We start from the raw sequence: 22,260 nt of genomic DNA on the forward strand, positions 1-22,260 counted from the left end.
GAGGCAAATAGGTGCAGGACTTCAAACAGCCACTCCCTGCCCCAGTTCTTTAGGAAACCTCTGTGTGTGATGAACGTCTAAAAGTGAATTTACAGCTGGGGAGCGGAACGCTGTCCTTTGTTCAGGGAACTCTTGGGGCTGAGAGCAACACAATAGTAAATACATTTAGCCAGCAAAAAACTCCTCTGGAGTCAGAAACAAATTAAATCTGCATGCCTGTTCTTGCTTCACTAGACTGGAAAAATGTGGCTATGACACTGTGATTAAAAAACAAATGCAGACACACTGCAACCATTGCCTAGCTGCCAAAAACACAGTTTTACAGAACTATCAGCAAAATTGTCCAGAAGCCAAATTTTTAACCACTGAGGAAATTTGTGCTCTCAAAATAGCTCAGGCTACTTTGTTCCATTAACTGCTCTACATAATTAAAGATACTGCTCACAAAAAAGATAGAATTAAACACTAGTGCATTTTTTCTTCCATTCTCCCTTTTATTATTGCTTTTATGTAAAGAGTAGCCAAATGTGTAATAATAATTGCTGTTTTATAATGTCTTATTCATGACAAAACAGTCTGGTTTGCAGAGGGGCAAGGGATTAGGGCCAATATGTGTGATTTTTATTTTGAAAATACTAAGAATGCTGGTGCTTGCATTTTTTACAATTCTTACATCAAAATACTTTTTACTATAAGTAGGACTTATACCTGTGTTACTTGCACATAAGGACTTCCTCTAGAGATTTATTAGAAATAAATGAAGAGCCTATATTAACAACCAGTTCTGAGATGGAGCATAAGAGCTATTCACTAGTGTGTAGGACAGTAACACTAATTTTAAACGAAGAATAAACTGTACTTCCTCAACCAATTAATTTTGAGATAAAAAGGATTGAGGCCTTTATTCATGGAATCTATATATCACAGACCGCATGGGAAGAGACTGTATATTATACCTGTATAATATAATAATCTATATAATAATAATATAGATTATGATCTATATTATAATAATTATATATATGTATAATAATATTATAAAGGTATATAATAATATACTTATATTGTTTCTGTGACAGGTTGCACAAACTAGATTTCTTCATCTAAAGGAAAAAACCCACTGCTATCACAGTGCTTCCAATCTTTCCCAGATCTATTGAGGAAGGCTTGCATATGAATAACAAAGACTGGGTTTTCCATACATATGAGCATTTTATTAGTTTCTTAATTTAGGTAAGTTATGATTCTTTGCTCATTGAAGACAGTGGGAATCTCTCTGTTGATTTCAGTGGAGTCAGTCCAGGCCAGTTCTCCCTGGGCTTGGCTTTGCTTCATCGGCCAGGTGCTGTGACTGAAGATATCACATCAGTCATACTGTTTGCATCTTAAATTAGAACAGAACATAACAAATCCAATAACTGTATAGATTTAAACTGCATGTTTGTGTGCTACCAAACCCTAATGGAAGTTAGGAAAAAAACTTTTAAATCTGAAAGTAGGATTATTTATAAAGGAATGAGTCCAGCTTTACTTTACATACAAGGGATTTTCAGAACCTGTAGCTACATATGAGGATGCTGACACATAGTATTAATTATATTAGTGACAGAGCAATAGGGATTAATCTCAATCTTCCAGACATATAAAATATGTTTTTAAATTGACTAGGTAGGATGTAAAGTCCAGAGGAAAACTCAGTACCTTTTGAACTCTGATTTTGTTTCTATATTTTCCCCAAACTAAATTTGACAGTCGATGGGTGGTTTTGAAACAAGAAACTGGAGGTAATGTTTGCTGCAATTTACTGGGAGGCTTCTCCCCCAAAACTGGCATCATATTAACAGCAGAGCTAATTTACAGTTATGATGATCAAATTGCGCTGATCACCAAGCAGAATATATGTAATGTGAGAAATAATATTGCAACAAATTTCTTAGAAAATCAGGCAGGAAAAACATCTATTCAGTCTTTCACTGGTTCAAAATTTACCTGCATTTAGAATTTTTGCATACTATTTTTAAATTAGTATGTTACGACTACAAAATGGCAACTGACCCAGTGTTGTATCCAGCAGAGATAATTACACAAAAGTTGTTTGATTGAGAACTTTGCCCTTTTACCACTGCAATCAATAGTAGGACAATTTTAGTCAGGGAAAGCTGACTCTTATCTGGGAAAAAAATATCAGAGAATAAAAAAAAGAAAAAAAGTGTAAGATTTAAAATTTAAATATTTAATTAGGAGCATATGAAAGAACTTTTTTGTGTCTAAAGCTATTCTAGATATTTTGAAAACAGAAATATCCATGGATCATTACTGGCAGCGTTAGCTGTCTTCTTCCAAATGCATGGAGTACATCTATGTTATGATTAACTTTTCTTTATTTTCCCAATATTTTGTGTGTCAAGATTGTTCATCAAAAGAAACACACATCTTGTAATGAGAAAAAAACACTTAGGCTCACTGCAAATCTGCATCGTAAGTATCGTTGTTCTGTTATTTTTGCTTTGCATTAATCGACTGTTACCTTTTATCTATTGTTAGCTTTGTTTTTGTTTCATCATTAAACATCACTGTGAAGGCAGAGATCTCAAAACTCTTCTTTCCATGAATTTGTGCTTGGGAATACATACCTGGCATGTTTAACATGCCACTGGACATCACAGAGTTTGCCTAGAGATTGTTTAGACTGCATTAACAGTCATATTGCAGCAGTAGTGTCTTCAGTGCAAGAAGTATTTGTTACTTATTTTAGGAAAAATTTCCATGTCAACACTGCCACGGCATGATGTGAGCAGAATTTGTGATTATGCCTATTTATCCTTGCTCAGGTTTAAAAAGCAATGCAGTCAACAGAACTTCTAACCCCCGTCTATAAATGCCAAGTAGCTACAGATTCAAACCTCCCAGCTTTAAATAAATGGGAAAAGCTCTTCCCTGTAAAATCAGGCTGAAGCCATTATGTTTGAAATCAAAGATACTAGATCTAAACAATATCTGCTCTGCTTTGCCAACTTCATCTTTAAACAAGCTTGGGCGCAGAAGGATGCTGAAATTGCTATCTCTTATTTCACTACACATTTTGAATTTTGCAAATAGATGCAAAAATAACTCCAAATGAAACATGATAGAGGCTAAATTGCCTCACAATGCCCTCAGCCTAATTAAGGACTGGGTACTTCAGCAAGGATGAGCATGGAGCAGGACCGCAGAGTAAAATTTACTGCTCTCTCGAGCCTATAAAAGGAAATTCCTCAAAACCATAAGCTTTATGACAAATTACAAAACTTTAAACTATTTTTATTTAAAAATATTATTTTCATGACAGATCTGCTGAGATGCTTGCTTCCTCTTGGTGGACTATGTTTTCGAGTTCAAAAGGTGAGATTACATTTTCCATGCACATTTAAGGTTATCCAGCCATAGTTCAAGCAGAGCCTCCCATCACTGCAGGGATAAATTGCCAGCTGCCTCCTCTTATTGCGGTTTACTACATTGCCTCAAGCTCTTCCCCATTAGGGTATAGCACACAGTATTTTATTGATTTTGGAAAGCATGCTAAGTGGCAAAGGCATGAATTTTCAAAGATAAGTGGCTTCACTCTAGTGTGAAATATCAGCTATAACTCATTCCTTTCCAGAAGTGGAAGAAATGCTGAAGAAGAGCTAGGATATCCACACCCTGAGGTTAAGCACTAACACAGCACTCTGAGTCTGTTCCCAACTCTACCTTTGATCCTAATTTGAGATCTTCACTACTCTGGACCTTATTTTACTGTTTACTATTTGGAAGTGGAAAGGAGGGTGGAAGTGAAAGAGGAAGCAGAATTGAAGGAGGCACCACAAAGCCAATCTTTGTGTGCCTAAACTGGATAATGAGCAGTGATCATAGCACATTTGAAAACACGTCTCAGTGTGGATTTGGTTTAGTTTGAAATATTCATAATCATGTTTTGCTGTTACGAGGCACACAGTGCCTGAAACAAGACTAATACTGCAAATAATCTCAGAGACTACAGCAACAATTTCTTACAACAATAATTTCTTACAAATATAATCTTACAAAGATTACAACTATAATTTCCTTATAGAAATAAAATGGGGAATGAGACAAATTTGTTCACTAACAGAAGAAAGGAACCACTACAAGATAGTTGGAGTGAAACACCTAATGACATATTTTGCTTTGTGTTTCCATGCTATACAGCTGCTTTTACTATAGACTTAAGATAGTGCTTTACCATTACTGTTAGTGAAATGGTTTACCTAGCTCTGTTTGAAATATATGCACTAAGAATGAAAAATGAAAAAAAAAAGAGGGGCATTTTTGAACTGCTTTGAGGGTCTTCATAGATTTTTTTGCCTCCCACACTTGTTGGGTTGAATCCTGCAGACTGGTCACCTCCAAGTTTCCCACATTGATGCAAAAGTGCTCAGGAATTGAGAAGCTGAGTTATTTAATTGGAATACCTCATACATAAGATTAAAATTTCTATGGCACTAAATGAAACAATTGCTACACTGGCTTAATTTCAGTTTTAATTTCTTTTCTGTAACCAAGACCAATGATTTTAACTGAAAACTAGTTGTAAATTTAAAAAAAAATGGGGAGAGAAGCCAGATATAACTGCTGGCATGAGGCAGGCATCCTGAAGTGATCCTAGGAATGGCAGGGGACAAAGAAAAGACATCTGGTTTCTCTGTCTCAGGAACATTGAGGCCTCTTTTCTTGTATTTTAAGCGAGATGAATAATCAAAACCAGAGTTACCCCACAAAGATCTCCCCACTTCCCGTGTGTGGAGTCATTGCAGAAAATCTCCTCAGAACATTCCCTATACTCAGAGAAGGAAGAGACTTTTAAACTGTACAACAAAGTATGACTGCAATATAAATTTTTGAGAAAACATTCCTGCTGCATATTACACTAATGCATTTCTAAATGAGAAGAGGAGGTCAAGATATGAGAAAAACATGAGCAGCATAGATTTTCCCTGTAGATCATACAATGACTCCTCATCTTTTTTAATTTAGGTTTTCAAAAATCAAGGCTAGCTCATTCTTGTATTACAATGCACAGAAGACGATTCAATATCACAGCTGAATTGTTTTGTATGTTCATTTCTATAGAAGAACACTAAGGCATTACTAAGGACTTTTTTATGCATTGCTTCAGGGTTCAGTATTAAATCACTTGCAGCACTCTCCCTGCTCACTGACAACCCATGTTACTTCTAATTGAATTTTTGAAATTGGTTATTCATAATCCAAGAATACCTCAGTTCTGTGTTAGTAATAAGATGAGATGCAAAGAGCTGTTTGATTAATGGTCTCAATGATCTTAAATTTATTTTCCTACCTAAAAAATTCTGTGATCCTATACTGTCTTGTAACTCCCATTAAAAAACTGTATATATCCTAATTATTATCATACTAAGCTGTATCTTTCAGCAAGTCCTTGTACAACAGACTTTGTGGTATTATACAGAAATGAAATATGGATAAAGCAACTGTTTATTGTCCTTGGACTTCTTAAACATGAGAGGGCATCATCATTGGCAATTCCTGCTGCTGTAGGTCAAGATGACTAAAGAAAATACAGAGCAAGCAATTTTTGTTCAGGACTTTGATTATTTACAACAGAAACCAGGTATATAGCACCAACAAATGGTATAAAACTACAAAATGGTGCAGGTCCATTATATGGGATTAGAATTTAAAATCATTTTCATATGGAGTAAGACCCTGAAATTGCATAGGTATAATGAAAAGATACTTCACATAGGTACACAAATCAGCTTCACATGCAATGAGAACAACTACTTTCAAAACCTCATTGACTTTACTGAGAGTGCTGGTGAAAGATACCTTTACCATATTTTGTTTGAAATTTCTTTCACAAAATTTCTTTCAGAATAGATAGCATGGAATTTTCACTTAATATTTTAATTCTTTACAGTCCTCCCTCCCAGACCTGATGGCCTGGATGCCAGACATGCCTGTCTGGGACAGACAAACAGTTCAGCTGCTTGGCCCTGGGGGCTGGAGGCAGAGTGTGGGGCAGGGCATGGTGCACCTGGATGTCCTCCATGGCTACAGGAAAACTACCAAGGAGTAGGAAGCTTACTTCCCCCATCTGCCATGGATCAGCAGCTCTGGAGAGCACCTCTGAAATATCCAGGCTGTAAGTAAGATGACAATAACAGTAAATAAAATGTGCTAGGGTCCATTTTCTCTCCCTGTGGTCTTAGCTCACAACCAAATGGTGAAGCTCTCTCCTCACACAACACAGAGGCCCCTTTCCAGACTATCCCAGGGCTGTGCCACCTCTGAGCTGTGTCCAAACACTGCATGGGAGATGCTGCTCAGCATGGACAAGAGCTATGCCAGGTCCATGCTCACAAAGAAGCAGCATGGACAGATAAGTGCCCATGCAAAGCCCTTCCTGGTTTGCAGTAGAGGTAAAGCCAGAGCCCATGAGCAAGATCACAGCTACCATCCAGAGGGGCGAGGAGTGACAAGGATCAAAACAGCAAGCACAAGAGGTCTGACTATGTGTACACCCTGGGATTTTCACATTCCCAACCACCAAAGCTTGCTGGTAGTGCAGCGTGCACAATACACTTACAGAAGCACATGTTTCTCGCAATTTAGGGCATAAATAATTCCTGTAAAACCTTGAAAATTCTTCTAAATTCTATTTCCTGCATTAAGTCACATAAAGCTTTTCATAAATTCTGTTGGAGCACACATCTAACACTCCTCATCTAACACTCTTTGAGAGATCACATACATACATTTGTAGACATCAAAATGACATGTACAAAGAAGCTCAAAGCAGGGAAAAAATTGGATACTGGTAACTGATACCATATACAAAGAAAAATGTGGCTCACTCTTCTTTCCCTAGCAAATGGTTTGCTAGAGAAGGAGGGTGGCTTTATCAGCTAAAGCAGACCTGCTGCACCCTCTGCAAAGCATGTAACTTTCCTACTGCTGGCACTGCACAGGCTCCTGTTGGGTGTGAGCACTGCCTGGGTTTCAGTGACTACAGGTGCTAGGGACAAGGCAAAGCCACAGCCACTCACCGCAGTTGTCTTCGTCAGCCCGATTCCCGCAGTCATCCTCACCATTACAGTGCAGCTGCTGGGGCAAGCACTTTGTGATATTGCCACATGGAAAGTAGCCCAGGGGGCACCTGGTGCCAGCTCCAGAAACATGGTCTTCCAAAGAGTCACAGATGACTAAATAGGAACAGAAAAAATACGTTTATTTTATGGTGTGTTTAAAGGTATTTGATACTATGCCTTTCTAAGTACTCATTTACATTTGAATGTGAATATAAAGCAACAAAAGTGTATTAATTTGTTGGACATGACATTAAAACCAGGATATGAAGTACTTGTTAAACTTGGCAAAAATCTTCTATATTGTTAGCTAATTAAAATTCCATTTGATATAAAGCAAACAGGTAATTCCTCCCTATTCTTCCTCAGAACAAGATCAAAATGTTAATTATACAAGACTAATGACCTAAGGCTACCATTTTAAAGGATTTTTTCACTATTTACTATAACGATATTCAAGATAAGCTATAGGTATTCCTGCCTATGGAAGGGTGGTTGGAGGTAGATGATCTTTAGAGTCTCTTCCAACCCAAACCATTCTATGACATTGATTTGTGCTGAAATTTTAGATCCAGATAGATAAGCCCCTTTGTACAAAGTCATATCTATATATGTTTGATTATATTTCAATTTTAAAGAAACTACTTGGTGTAAATGGATCAAGGATCAAAAAACAAGGAAACTAAGATGAAATCCATGACACAGTTTTGCTGAAAACTTAGTAAGACATCATGAAGGGGCCAGTTATGAATCCTTCAGAAGAGCTGTCAGTCTGATCCAAAAAACTGTGGAGATATTGGTCAGAATATATCAGTGTGAAGTTTAGACACACAGGTGCTGTTCTGCTGAGCCTTTGCTCTGTAGGAAGGAATTTCAGAGAACACAGGACTTCATTGAAGCAGTGCTGAGGGGAAAGGTAGAGAGATGCTGATGAGAGACAGTCAGAGTGGCGGGAGGACTCTGCCTGCCCTCTGTTATTCAGTTCCCTGTGCTGCGGAAGCTGCAATCACCCACATCTGCAGATGCACGATGCCTAACCAGTCCCACCAGTGCACCTGAGGGACAAATTCTGCCATCACCATTTTTTTTCCAAAAAAGAGTGACTTAACTGCTCCTTCTGTAATGGATTGCAGGATGCCAAGTCAGATTTCTTCTTGTACAAGACCAACTTCTTCCCAAGAGCGTACTATGGAGAGTGTTTAAAATTACACTAGAATTAAATTTGTTCAGCTCACAATACGTTGGAAATGGAGAAAAGCATCATCAGGACAGAACACTTTCCAGTGTTCTTCACTTCCAAAGCTTCTCTAAACCTACCTAGTATCCTTCTGCAAGGCCCTGCTAATTTAATTTTTGAAGTACTTTCAAAAAGGAGTATAACTTTTTCTTAGAGCTACCATTTGACTTAATGCATACTGTTACAAAAAATTCCAAAAATCAAATACAGATTTTATTTTAAATTTCATTGCGATCTTAGAGCACTTCAGATACTCTCTAAAAACTTTATTAACTGTGATGTGATGCTTGTTCAGATAGTAAACTGCTAATTCTGAAACATGCAATTATTTTTCCAGGCTATTTGCAAAGACAAAGTATAAATCTTTCACACAACTTTCCCTGATTATCAAGGAATCTTCTTGGAAAATGTCTAATTTTTTGCACTCATTTTTCTCTTGAACTAAGAGAAATCACCTGAAATTCAATCAATTACTTCAGATTCACAAAAAATCCCTTCCAGAAGAACTTCCAGTTAAGCCCTTGACAATGTTTAAAACTCTGAAAAATTGGAATGTAAGAGCTGTAGCTGCAGAAAACGGAGATAAGTATCCTCTATATGTACAGAATTATCCTTGCTGTCAGAAGCATCCTGCATAGAAATTCTTATATTCCACCTAACCACCACTGAATGATTTAGAAAAGTTGATTTGCTTTTATCCACAAGTACATAACCCATGCAATTACTCAAAGATCATCAGCTCCTTAAAGCTTTTATGTATGGGTACCAAAAATAAAGCTACATCCTAATCACAGGGTGAATTCACACTTGCACACTGTTCATAAATTTCTCTGCTGCTCTATGCTTGTATTCAGAACATTATGATTAACTTGTTCCACCCAAAAAGAAGTAGCAAGAAAAGCTTATGTAGGCATACTGTTAAGCAAACAGTGTATACGTACTATTTAGTGTCTTGAGTGTCTTTCTTAGCACAAAGCTGAGCAGGCAACTGAGGCTCCATTAGGAGCAATAATTACCTGTTACAATCTGGGTACCTACCAAACCATTGGTAAGAGACATCTGTATGGAAAAAACCACCATAAATGAAAACATCCCAAAGAGACCATCAAAAAACCTCTCACATTTTGTCAAGCTTTTTATCCTACATGCTAGAGACATATTTAGACTGATCTGAACCTTGTGCTTAAAGGGGCTGATCTCCATGCAATTTGAATTTCAAATGAAAGAGTTTATCTTCTCACACTAGCATTCAATGGAATTTCACAGCATGTTCCAAAAATTATTAATTATTCAAATAATATTAATCCCTGAACTAATAATGAATTTGCTGCTGCATTTTAGAAATCTGTACTTTGCCACAAAGAATAAGTCCCTCATGATGTTCAATGTTTTGAATTCTCAGTACATTTATAGCCTCGATGATATCTATTCTGAATCTCTGCATTATTCATTTGTGCTATGTTGGATTACCCTGGCATGTAAATATCTGCCTGGGAAAGGAGACAACACAGCTTCAAAACTCAACAACTTCATCCCAGTTATAAAATCTGTGAAAGCACTGGTCTTTGTCCACTGACTTGTTAACATCACTTTGTTTATGCAAAAAAAGACAGAAGTTTGGACTCTGCTGATTGCAGGAGATTTATGTCTGGAAAAGCCCCCAGTTCTCTGGGGAAATATTTGGTAAAGCTGACGAAGGTAGACAGAAGATAAGACAGTAAAAATTGTTGTAAAATGCTAGATAATATTCAAACAATTATCTTTCAGATTGAGGAAATTAAACTTCGGTCTTTTATGTGAGGAAAATAAAGATAGCAATGCAACAACAGCAATTAAAAATTATGATTATTGTTTTGCAAATACAGACTTTGCTGACATTGGAGTTCACCATGACAAGATAATGATCTATCACTCCATCTTTGTGATGTGGTATTAAAGTTGTTGGCTTTTCTACATTTGATTGATTTTCCACTATGAAAAAATTGAACCACTCTTCTTGTATCATGATTTTCTTTTTTTTTGGCAGCTGAAAGATGAAAAGTGATAAACCCATGACAGACTTGCTTATCAGGTTTGCTTTTACAGATGCCAAGTAAAAGAGCCTCTTCTTTATATACCTCGTAGAGAAAATCATCTCCCGCTTCCTGTGACATAGAGATAATTGCAGACATTTCAGCTATTCTGCTCCAGAAAATTTCTTCTCATAACTTTAAGCATAAATATGAAAATATTTTCAATGTTTTAAGAAAAAGAGAAAAGAAATAGGTGAGCTGGTATCAGTACAGACAGCAAAATGGCAAAGAACTTCTTTCTGACTCTTGTCTCAATACAGAAAAATGTTCTACTTAGCAGCATGTTCATGATACTGCAAATTAAATATTTCTGACTATTGTGTATTTAGGGTTCCCTGAAATCCCCCAGATTAATCTCAAATTTTCAAAAATAAAAGAAGAATTTCTGTTGTGCACTTTTTAAGCTTGTCCGGACTGGCTGCTTTGAGATGCTTATTGCTGTAAGACGTGTGCAGTGAGGAAGAAGGTGGAAAATTTTCCCTGTTTGTCTTTAAATACCTGACCGAGTTAACTCTGCTTCCCTTTGCTAAAGGAATAAGCATGAGTTAGGTTGTCATCTAGTAAATATGATAAGGCTTTTAACTCTGTAGCATGGATGCAGAATCACTGGGGAGAGAACATGACAGCCCCTCTTCAAACAGTCATAAAATGAAATCGAAAGAAGGAACGCATTCGGGAAAGCCAAGAACAAGATGTTCCCAGGACAACATGGCTTGGCTTCCAACTGAATTGATTAATTAGGCTTGCTAGTTTTGTGCATTCTTTGAAATACAGGGGTTGGGTCACAAGTGCTGTTTGAGAAACCAAATAAGGCACACGCGCACTATGAGAACACAGACTTAACACTTGGAGGTTCCGTAAAAGAAGCGAGGATGACTCCGTAAAGGGAACAGCTCTGGGCTGATGGGACTGAGCCTTGAGCACTGAAACCATCCAAAGGCATTACTCATTGCTTGGTATCCCCTAGTCACACCAGTCTCAACTGTGCCTCATATAGGTTTAAATAAAGGCATATCGTAATACCAGGAAAATATTTATGTGTTTTCAAGAATTTGAATAGCATGAAGTCCAGTGTCATGAATCCAAAATGACTCATGAGTTCCATCAGCCAAATAAGCTAACTTGTTTTTCCTCACTTTAAGTGAGTTAGCACTTCAAAAGTGTTGAGGAAATCCAATTGCTTTTTAAAAAGGCTCCTTAGATGCCAAGAACTGAGGAGTGATTATGGTACTGAAGAATCCATCCTGTATTTTTCCATTTTTCTGATGGAAAATTATTTTACCTACAGAAGCCCAAGTTCTTCAAATGCACTCATGCAAAACCAGTGGCACTTTTACACTCTTACACAACTTTTTTTAGTTGCTGTACTTCTAGACACAGTGGAAGATAGACTGGAGAAACAAAACACTGAAAATATTCTTGCTTTGATACAGAATGTTCTGTTCTAATAAAACAGAATCAACTCAGAAAATATTGAAGTTAAAATCAATTTCACCTGTAATTTTTGTGCTAGCTTGAATTCTTCAAGCTGACAGTTGATTAAAAAATATCCTGTTCTGCTGAATGGTATATTAAGGGCATGTGAAATGGTTTTGAAAAACCTTTAACATAACATAGAACAAGTCTCATAGGCCTCTTACCTTCATTTGTAAAGATGAATCATCAGAACAAGGTTATAAAAGTTTACAACTGTGAATTATTTAACCTTACATGATCTTTAATTAATTATTAAGAAAGAATAGAAGTGACTAGTGACTGATCAGCTTTGATCAGATGTATCTGAATTACCAAATGAAAAAAAAGAAGATACAACTTAAAAAGATATTTTTTAAAAAAAAATTTGTTATCTGAATTTGACCATTACAACAATATGTAGAAGTGAATGAAGAGATGGAGTTAATTCTTAGATTAATTTTCCTGGTTTTGTTCAGAATTTTCAGCTTTTTTCCCACTAAATATGGGATTTTTGAGTAATATATGACAGAGACAAGGATGAAGTTAGTCCATCATGTTTAAGGATAGAAATAAAAATTACCTTCTGCATAATTTCATTTATCATATTATGAATTTATTGGTGAGAGTGCTTTTTTTTCTTCAAGTAATTTTATAAAGACTCTCCTAAAATTTTCTTTTAAGAAAAGCTTTCTAGTGATATCTGGGAAAATGTAAGAGGATTCTCATATTATTAAATGTCAATAAAACTAAAATTTAAACTTCCCATAAATAGCATATTGAAAATAGATTCCAGATTCATACAAGAACAAAACAGAGTTTGTTATACACTTGTACTTTAGTGCTGTTAATGTACACACACTTGGGGTAACACCCTGGGCAAAATTTGTATACCAAAATAGACCTTGGTCTAGTGGCAATAGATTCTTTGGCATTAATCCTTGAGACAAAGTGTCTGTGGCTTAAAAGATTTAAATATATGCACAGGGCACTCAGAGAGGTGTAATCAAACTGCTATCACTGCACTGCCTTTTCTGTAATTTGTGCCTCTGCTTTGGTCGTTTTCCAGCCCTGAAGTCCATAACATTTTCTAAATGTATGTATTTATTGCATATGCATTGTGTTTTTAATTCTAGGTTTGATTGGGTGCAAGTGACACAGTGTCATTTATTATCAGTATGACAGATTCATTTCTAAAACACTAGAAATTGTTTTGAATATTTAGCTATTACCTTTGCAACCAGAAATACACTTTCAGTTTTATTGCATTACATTTATCTTTAGCAAACTACATTAGATGTCACTCTAGGAATGTGTAGTACTTGAACTACACAACTAAGTTTATATTTGCTTCCATTAAACACAATATATTGAAATGGATTTTAGCAAAAATGATGCATATATAATGACTATTGCACAACAATCTGGTAATTATCCTGGATTTTAATTTCATAAAGTACCTTCATACCTTGCTGTAGATTACACAATGCTTTAATTTCAGAAACATTTTCCAAACCAGAAAATTTGTGCTATCTTTTTTGAAAATAGCACCTCCAATCTCACAACAACATCACTAGTTATCAGTTATGCCACAGATAATTCAGTCTAATTAATGCAGTTATAGGGTTGGAGGATCCTTGTTGTATAACTGCCAGATAAATCCACTCCAGGGCTGGAAACTGCCAGTAGAACAACTCAGACTGGTGACATGGCACATTGCCACAGCAGTTGGCTTTTATACCTTTTAGTAATTTGTTGTTTTGTTCTGATTGCACAGAACTTAGAATAAGTGCATAAAGAACTGAAAGAGATTATACCTCTAAAAGCCTCAATATTAAGTAAAATAAGTTCAATCCAAACTCTCAAACTTTTAAGGGCTTTCCCAAAGGATGAGAGTTCAGTATAATACCTAACAAAGACACAAATTAATGAACAGGGCCAAACCTTTTTATTGCTCCACTTCCCCTCTTCTTTCTCTCCCCAAATAAACAGAATTTAAACGATATCTGACTATTATTTCTGTTTAGAAAAAAGTTCTAGCTCCATATTCTGATATGATTTTCCAATAGAAAATACATCAAGGTAAGCTTTCCTTTGCCTCTGTGATTTTTGCCTCAGCGTTACTCCTCAATTTCACCAATTTCTCTTTCACAGCAGGGCGATATCAGGTTGAAAGCTGGCCATGGAAACACTGGGGTTTGGGGTGCCAGGTATTGAGTAGAAATGAAGGCACCAATCCAAATGTGTTAAATACACTGTACTTGTGAGTAGCATCCCACCTGGAAGGCCAGGAAAGGGAAGGGTTAGCCATCAAAATAAAGGAAACTGCTCTCCCAGGAGTTAATTCTTTCTCACAACCACTATTGAGTGTGTTTGGCGTGGTTCTTTGAGCTCCAAAGAGAAAAATGTTTGTTGTAAGTAGTTTTTTCCCTCTCATTTGAAAAGCAGCATTTATGAGGTAACAATTTAAACACATGTAATAAAAAAAAAAAAAAAAAATTAAAAAAGACCTCTGAAGTTTCATACCTGGAATGGCATTTCTGAAATTTTGTAATCCTAGGGTAAAAGGTTTCTTCTACTGCAGTATTTTCCAGGTAACTTAAAATTATTTTTGTATGTTATAACATAGTAGTATGCTAATGACTGTTCTTTATATTTTAAAATCTGAGCAATCTAATAATCCGAAATATACTTTAGCCAAAAAAATTAAGGACAGATGTTTATCAATAAATTAGTGTCCCTCAAGCAACAATCATTCACCTCATCTAGATAATTCTGAATTTCAGTATGTAAGGACAGTAGTTAGAGATTACTACAAGGAAATTAATTTCTGACTTGCTGCTTTCAGCGAGTTAATCCAGTCAACCATGCGTAAAGTAAGCAAAAGTGAAACACTGACTAGTGAAAACTAAATTATTTAAATTACAAACAACAGACATTTGTAATATTTCTCTTAAGTTTCCATAAACAAAAGGCAGATTTAAGTGACTTCATGACACAATGTCATATACAGGAGGAAGTTTGTGTACATGTGCATTCATGCATGGAAGCAAAAAGAAATCCAGCAGATGAGACAGAAAGTACTTGCAGCAAAGCCTTAAGAGAGAGCTGCAATGAGAAAGGGGAATGAAACTAGAGAGGCAATGAACATGAAATTACTTGCTGATATTCAGATTGTAGGAACACATTATTTTGCAAAAGAACAGAACAGAAAAGAATTACCTGGGTATCATTAACTTGTCCTCAAGGCAGAAACCACCTAAAAGTTCATAAACAATTGCCTAACTTTTCTTCTGTCAAAAAGGGCAAGCCTGTCCTCCATTTTTTTCCTGTGAAGTATTTACACTCTCACCCCCACCCCAAAACAGAGGTTATAGCTAAGTTATGCAATTTATTCCAACTTTGGTATGTTCTTGTGGTGGGGAAAAAACCCCACAAAACCCCAAAAACATGGTAGAATGAGTGTCTTGCGTGGTAGAATGAGTGCTGATGATAGAAAAATGGCTTTGAGAACAGCCAGCCCAAACAGTCTGAGGAAAATAACCTGAAGGGTGGCAGTGGGAGATTCTATTATTTTTGTCTTCTTTTGCTCTCTAGTCTCTTATTTTGCTACAGAGGCACTAGAGCTAAGCAAGCTGGACATCAGCCACAATTTCAGATTCCACTATTTTTCCTCTTCTCCCAAGTAACACAATCCAAACAAATCTTTAAAAAATAATCTCAGTTATGCTTTTTCTAAGACTCTAGACAGAGAAAAAGTGTTTGGGGAGCCCTAATGCTGTATTTGAAATATGAAACATAATCTGGGTTTTTTTATCTTTTTCTTTTTTCTCCCTTTATTGTGGCTTTAGTACAGACTAAAAGGATTGCAATAATAGTTCTTCCAATGGAACTAAGCCAGCATAATTTGAAGTGAAGCTCTGAAGCATGCTCAAGATTAATCTTGTAACAATGAAAATACATTATTTCTTGGTCAGCCGGAGACAGGACTGTCTGATATATTTTATTAATTCACATACCTTTGTTACTAAGAACCATTTATAACTATTAAGAATTTAAATAGAATATAGAACTACAAGTTCAGATTTGGGAAGTGGCTCTGCCCTGTGCCCTATGAGATTCCATCCTCCTTAAGTATTATAAAATATGGAACCCTTTGTTGTTCTGTTTTGAAGTTAAGTATTTTAGAAAATCTGTTTCTAAGACCTCACAGAGCTATTTTGTAAAAATCAATTTGCAGAATGTGCTTAAATAAATGCATTATTGTTAGATTCTGACTCATTAATCTTTGCTTCGATTTAAATATGACACGTTTTCCAATCTCTGCTGTATTCCACTGTGAGTACACATAACTCACCACTAAAAGTTGTGACACTCCAGTTAAGTGCATAAAACAGAAATTATCTCAAGTTAATAGGATTTCTGACCTTCATGAAGTGAATAATGTGAGCTGGTTAAACCACAGAACTGGGGACTCATTTAGGCTGGAAAAAGCCTCTGAGATCATGGCATCCAGTTGTTGGACCCCATGACCACAGACATCTGACTTATTCCTTCTTCTGCAGGTTGTATCAAAATGTGCATGCAGATTAAGGGCAATAGATCTTTAAAATATATCTTGTAGATTTTATGTATTTATTAATGTACATAAAGAAATGTCACATTTGCAGCACATATTTAGAAGTTTGTATACCCAAATTAGAAAATATAACAGGAAACAACATTCAGAAATGTGGCTCTGTTTTGGATGCACTTTGGCTAAGCAATATTTTTGTGTGGATTGTTGTGGATTCAACCTTCACATAGTCTATTCTATGTGAAGGTTAAATCACGTAGAATTGTTCCTGTTCCTGCTTCTCTTCATTTCATGCCACTTCATCCAACCTAAAAGAGGATGGTGTCTGCCCCTGACACTGTTTTCTCATTGCCAGCAGTGGAGTGCTCTGTGCCATGTGGAGCTAATCTAGAAACCAAGAAACCAATCTAGTTAAATGATAGTGTGAAACAATGCATATGAAAATGAAAGATTTTATAAGAAAAAAAGAAAATTTAACCAAATAGCGATAGAACTGAAAGATGTAAAAGATGTTTTATTTTTGCTAAACCAATTTAAGAAAGACATCATGTGACATTTAAATCTTAGGGGTGCAGAAAAACCAGCTATTTAATACCTGTTTCTGATATGTTTTTGGAAAAAGTAGAAAGTGACTGTACTCTCTCTGCATGGTGCTGAGAATCCATACTGAAGAAAAAGCAGGATTTACGGATGCATGTTTGCAGCATTACTTGATTACCAAAAAAGAATTCCTGTCTGAAAACCAGTGTCTATAATTTCTAGTTAAGACTACATAACAGTTGATTCACATGTTTTATATGGAATTGGAGTCCAAAAAATGAGGTCAAGAAGCCTATTTTTATGGTAGGTGTGCCTTCGTAAATAAAACTTCTAAAAATGCAGATTATCTTTGTCAACTGTATTGCTATTAAGTACTCCAGACTAATCAAGGTATTCAATCATGTGGCTTTTAAATTCAATAATTTAATCATTTTCTTCCCCATACACACAAATTTTGGCTTAACTATGATGTGGGCAGTTTCATTAATGGATTCTGCTCTTAGCCTACTACAAAGAAGAGCTGATCTCTTCCTATCTATTCAAAACAAAACAAAACTAAAAAAAAAGGGCAAAAATATATTTCTAAGTTCAAAAATACCACTTCTACCCTCCCAAGCACTATGCCTTTTTCCCTACGTTGAGCATAACATTGACTATCAGGTCTGTGATGGGAAAGTCTCTTCTCCCAGGTCAAGCTAGTTATTTCTTTTTCAGAACAGAGGAGAAAGAGGGAATGTTCACCTGCTTTGACAGACTTGTGCATGCCTTTGAGCCTCAGTGACTGCACAGTCTCCCACTCCCAGGGCCCTACTGACACTTCCTTTTCTCTGGAGGCAGCACTGAGTTGACTGAGACAAACCCTTGTGACCAAATAAAGCCTTGGGATTGATACAGAACAGCTGGGTGGAACACAACGAGCTGTGCAACAGGGGATGGGTGATTTACCATCCTCTCTGGATGAGCTCTGCTAAGTCATCTCACATGCACAGATCCCCCAGGGTCAGGGTCACTGCTCTGGGCTCTTCCTCCCACTGCCAGCTCACCCTCACACCAGGACATGAATGCAACCTGTGCTCCCAGGGCTGGGTGTCCCCATCAGGCCACCTTAGACTCATTCAATCCCTTGTTTTCCCGTCAGTCTCTCTTCCTGCTGTCTTTCTCTTGCCCTGTCACACCAGTCAGCTGCATGCTGGATCCCTCAAGAGCATTGGGGGAGACCCAGCAGGGAGTGAGCACAAGACTCTGCAAGACTTCGCTTATCCACAGCCACTTTATGTACAACATCCATTATTAACAACATATAATCCACACCTGAATTCAAACTCCAGACCTTTCTATTTCATACATTTCTGATAACACACCTCCATATATTGCTAAAGGCATTTTATCTATGCTTTGATTAGTTTTCTAGTGTATTACTGGCATCATGCTCTTTAGTCTACAGTTTAACCACTTAGAAGCTATAATATTAAAATCATAATTAGTTCCTTATACTGCTACAATAATTAGACTTCCCATTTTTAAGTCTTCAGAGATTACTTAGATCACAGTTTAGAATATGAAATTATTGCTCAGATGGGGAGCTGAGACATTAACATATGTATGGCAAGGGTTTCTGCTAATTTGAGGTTTTTACTTTCTGAATCAGTTTCACAGAGTACTTAGAGCACAGCTTTTACAGATGTCAGTGGCAGCCATGCAATGAACACTGCCACATCAGGATGATCAAACCAAAACCGCCAGAAAATCTGCTATATAATGATTATCCAATTGTAAGGCTTTTAGAGCAAAAAACAGGAAAAGTTTTCCACAGCGGAGTTCAGTTGCTTTCATGAAATGGCCTTCATTTTGTAATCCCCGGCCTCATCCACATTTTATCTTAATCTTCTACAGCAAATGAAGGAGGGATCACACAGCCAGCATAACTTACCATAATTTTTGATTCATCCTTTTAATGCAGGACACAAAGCATGCGTTTTTTGTGCAGTTATAACATGAAGAAAATTCAGTATGGGCACATAGCACAAATTAAGATTCTGTCTCTTGCCTAAATTCCTAAACACTGAGCTTACAAAATTAATAACTTTCTCTGACTTAGGTAACATTTACTATTAGAAGAGGAAATCAGTTCCCCTCCAGCATTTTATGGAGCATGCTGCATCACTAGTTCAGATCCTTTAGCTCTCCAGACCTTTGTTTTTTGGGAGGGTAGAGTGATCTGGCAGTGCTGATTACCAGCCTCTGGGCAGAGGTGCTACTCAGGAGGAGACATTTTGAAAGAAGTCAATAAGTCAGAGGACAATCGTGGGCTTCATTCTGGCTTTGTAATACAGAGCTCACCCTACCAAGCACAGCTTCTTTTTCTGCTCAGGCTCAACCCAGCTGCTTCACTCCCATCCTTTTTTGTCTGCTTCCCATCATCTCATCCCCTTCTTTCTGTACAGAATCCTAGCTCTGATCTCACCATCCTCTGACTTCATTCTTCAGATGCTCACTCCCTTCTCTCAGAACTCCCTGTCCCTCTCCTTTAATTAACTTTCTGTTCCCTGCTGGCTCCCTCTCTCACATCCCTTTCCTCAGTCTCTACTCTCCTGGACTAATAATCCTCCTGATTTCCATTTTCCCTTTCTAAGTAGCATTAGTCTTTCCCCTCAATTCTGTGTTCCATTGTCCCATCTACCTGTCCCTTTTGTCCCTGCTTTTGTTGTCCTTTTCCAGTCCTTCCCAATACATTTTCACCTCCTCTTTCTTTCAGACACAACAATTATGAGTTCCTGATCCTCTCAGCTCCCTGTGCCTCCCAGCCTTGCACCAGCCATTTCAAAGTCTGATTTGATGGCTTCAAAGTCATGGCACTCAAGAGAAAACTCATGCTGAGATGGCTGGTGACAGATCCTCTGAGTGTCACACTGGTCTCTAGCAGCAAGTAACATCTATTAGAAAAGGTTATTTTTGCTTTACTGCAGCCAGGCTTGAGCAGCCTCATCAGCTCTAGTGGGATGGCTGTCAGAGGATTGTCTCTCAGCACAGTGATATTGTAGAGAGATACTTCAAAAGAGCTGTTTAAGAAAATGCTTTGCTTAATACAAGATTATCCAATTTGATCAATGTAGGCAAAGTACCAATTCCTCATATTCAGAAAAAATTTTGGAAAAGTTTCGCTTGTCTCCTTGCTCAAGGTCCACAGATTGCACATAAAATTTCAGAGCAAATGGTTCAAGTCTGGTAGAGTTGCTATAAACACGTAATTTTTCAACTTGGGTAGCTCTTGGGGCTGTTAACAAAGAGGTGAAAACACTCTTGCCTAAGCAGCAGCTACAGGATCTAAGATCTAACTTTCAAAGCTTCATTTTACCATTTTGTAGATTTTAACTACCCTCTAATTGATACTAGAGTAAATTTTCCTCAGGAAATCTAGCTTGAATCCCTGATTTTCTGTAAATATACTGATTTTCATGTTATGCACACGTAGATTCACAAGAAGCACGTTGTTCTTCTAACTACAGGAAAGCCAGACAGACTAATGCCCAAGTTAAATTAAAGAAATAACCAAATATTATTACACAATGATTATTTGAGCTGGTGCAAAGGCTGAAGTAATTTCACTTTCCTATTTACAAATCTGGAAGGAATCTTAAAATATGTTACAAACTATGTAAACAGGAGCACAATCATAAACTTGCAATTTTCTGAAGGATTCAGGTTTGTCTCTTTCCCACATTTGACAGAAAGCATTTGGTATAAAAGATCTTGGCCTTGAAAACAGCTGTCACCTGCATGAAGTACCAGAACAAGTAATGAGATTCAGATGGTTTAAAGAAAGTTGTCCTTGGCACTTTAAAGTGAGGGTAAAGGATGGAAAAAACACGAGGGAAGAACAGAAGGAGGAGGCTAACGGAGCTGGAGGTACAAACAGAAATAGGATTGGAAGCATCAGGTAGAGGTACAGAGCATAAAGGGTTAAAATTGTAAGAGTTGTAATTGTTTTTCACAAGGAGCCTGCCAAAACCCTTTTGGAACTCACTTTGAATACTTTTCAATACTAATACTCCCCTGTTTTGCTTAATGATTGATAAATGAATTGTTTGAGATCCTGTCACTTAGCCAAGGTCCAGGAGGATAAAATAGCTTTTGTCCCCAGAAAGAAAATCAAAGGCACTCTGGGGGCACAGCAGTGCACTACAGAGGTTGCAGCAGCTCCAGCTGAGTATCTTGCTAAGAGAAAAGATGCAGCAGCAACCAGAGCAATGCCAGCCACCCACCTGAAGTGACCTGCCAGCTTTGCAAGGGGGGTGGTGACCCACCGAGGCAGTTGTTCATCCTTGGCTACACATCCGGTGTTGCCAGTTCCACAGCTGGAGTCTGAATTTATTTATCTCCATGTTGTAACCACTGCTGTTGTGTGGACAAAAACCATGATGCAGATGCTGTTTTGTTTTCATAGAAAGCTCTACCTGGGACAGTGTATTCCACTGGGGAACATGCTCAGGTGGTTGCCAGTACGTACAGAGCTCGATTGCTTGAATTAATTTGATTATTTAGATTTTGGAGGGAAAGGTTTTTCATACATAAAATAAAAAATTTAATGAAGACTCTCAAGGAAGAGAGTAAAAACAGTGATTGAACTTCAGCTGTTGAATGGAAAACTAAAGGGACACAGCTTGAATGGATCCAGGTAAATCAAACTAGTAGCTTTTGTACAATATATACTCCTTATTTTACTTTCAAGAGAATTAAAAGGATATGTAACTTTGTAGAAATGAAAAAAAAAATACCGGCACCAAACATAAAAACCTCCACAACAAGACACAGCTGAACTTGCAGCCATCCACCAAAAAAGTAAGAAAAAAATCTAATTTCTAAGGACAGCTATCCTTACTCCAGGAATGTTTAATACCAGCTAGCCTAAAGGCTTGAGTAGAGCTGATGTCTTTTGAGAAGATGAAATCAGTCAGCTTCTAGGTGTGGTTATAATTTGCATTGTTGACTAAAACTCTGAAAGGCAGTGAAGCTGTGAACTGTGCACTGAGCAAGGTGAGGAGATGTGACAGCAACAGGAGCTGATTTTGGTGCAACACAGAGCACTAACAGGTGCCAGAGACTCTGGGCATGGATGTGCTTTAATCTATGAATTCACTCCTCACTTTAACAAATCGAAATAAGTCATGTGGTTTTCTTATAATACCCTATACATGATGTGTAAACCCAAAAAGGTAATGGCCATCATAATTAGTAGGCTTGTAGTCATTTACAGTCCTC

The 22,260-nt window shown here is 37.1% G+C and overlaps 1 protein-coding gene across 1 annotated transcript in view; it reads right to left on the reverse strand.

The window, feature by feature from the left end:
• RXFP1 (relaxin family peptide receptor 1) overlaps positions 1–22,260 on the reverse strand; it is a 50,275-nt gene that overhangs the window by 22,438 nt on the left and 5,577 nt on the right. The window contains exon 3 of the mRNA XM_058803771.1: positions 7,086–7,241. Within this exon, the coding sequence (XP_058659754.1) occupies positions 7,086–7,241 (156 nt within the window). The remainder of the gene's footprint in view (positions 1–7,085; positions 7,242–22,260) is intronic.

The sequence above is a fragment of the Ammospiza caudacuta genome, chromosome 4 (assembly GCF_027887145.1).
Source record: "Ammospiza caudacuta isolate bAmmCau1 chromosome 4, bAmmCau1.pri, whole genome shotgun sequence".
Lineage (NCBI taxonomy): Eukaryota > Metazoa > Chordata > Aves > Passeriformes > Passerellidae > Ammospiza > Ammospiza caudacuta.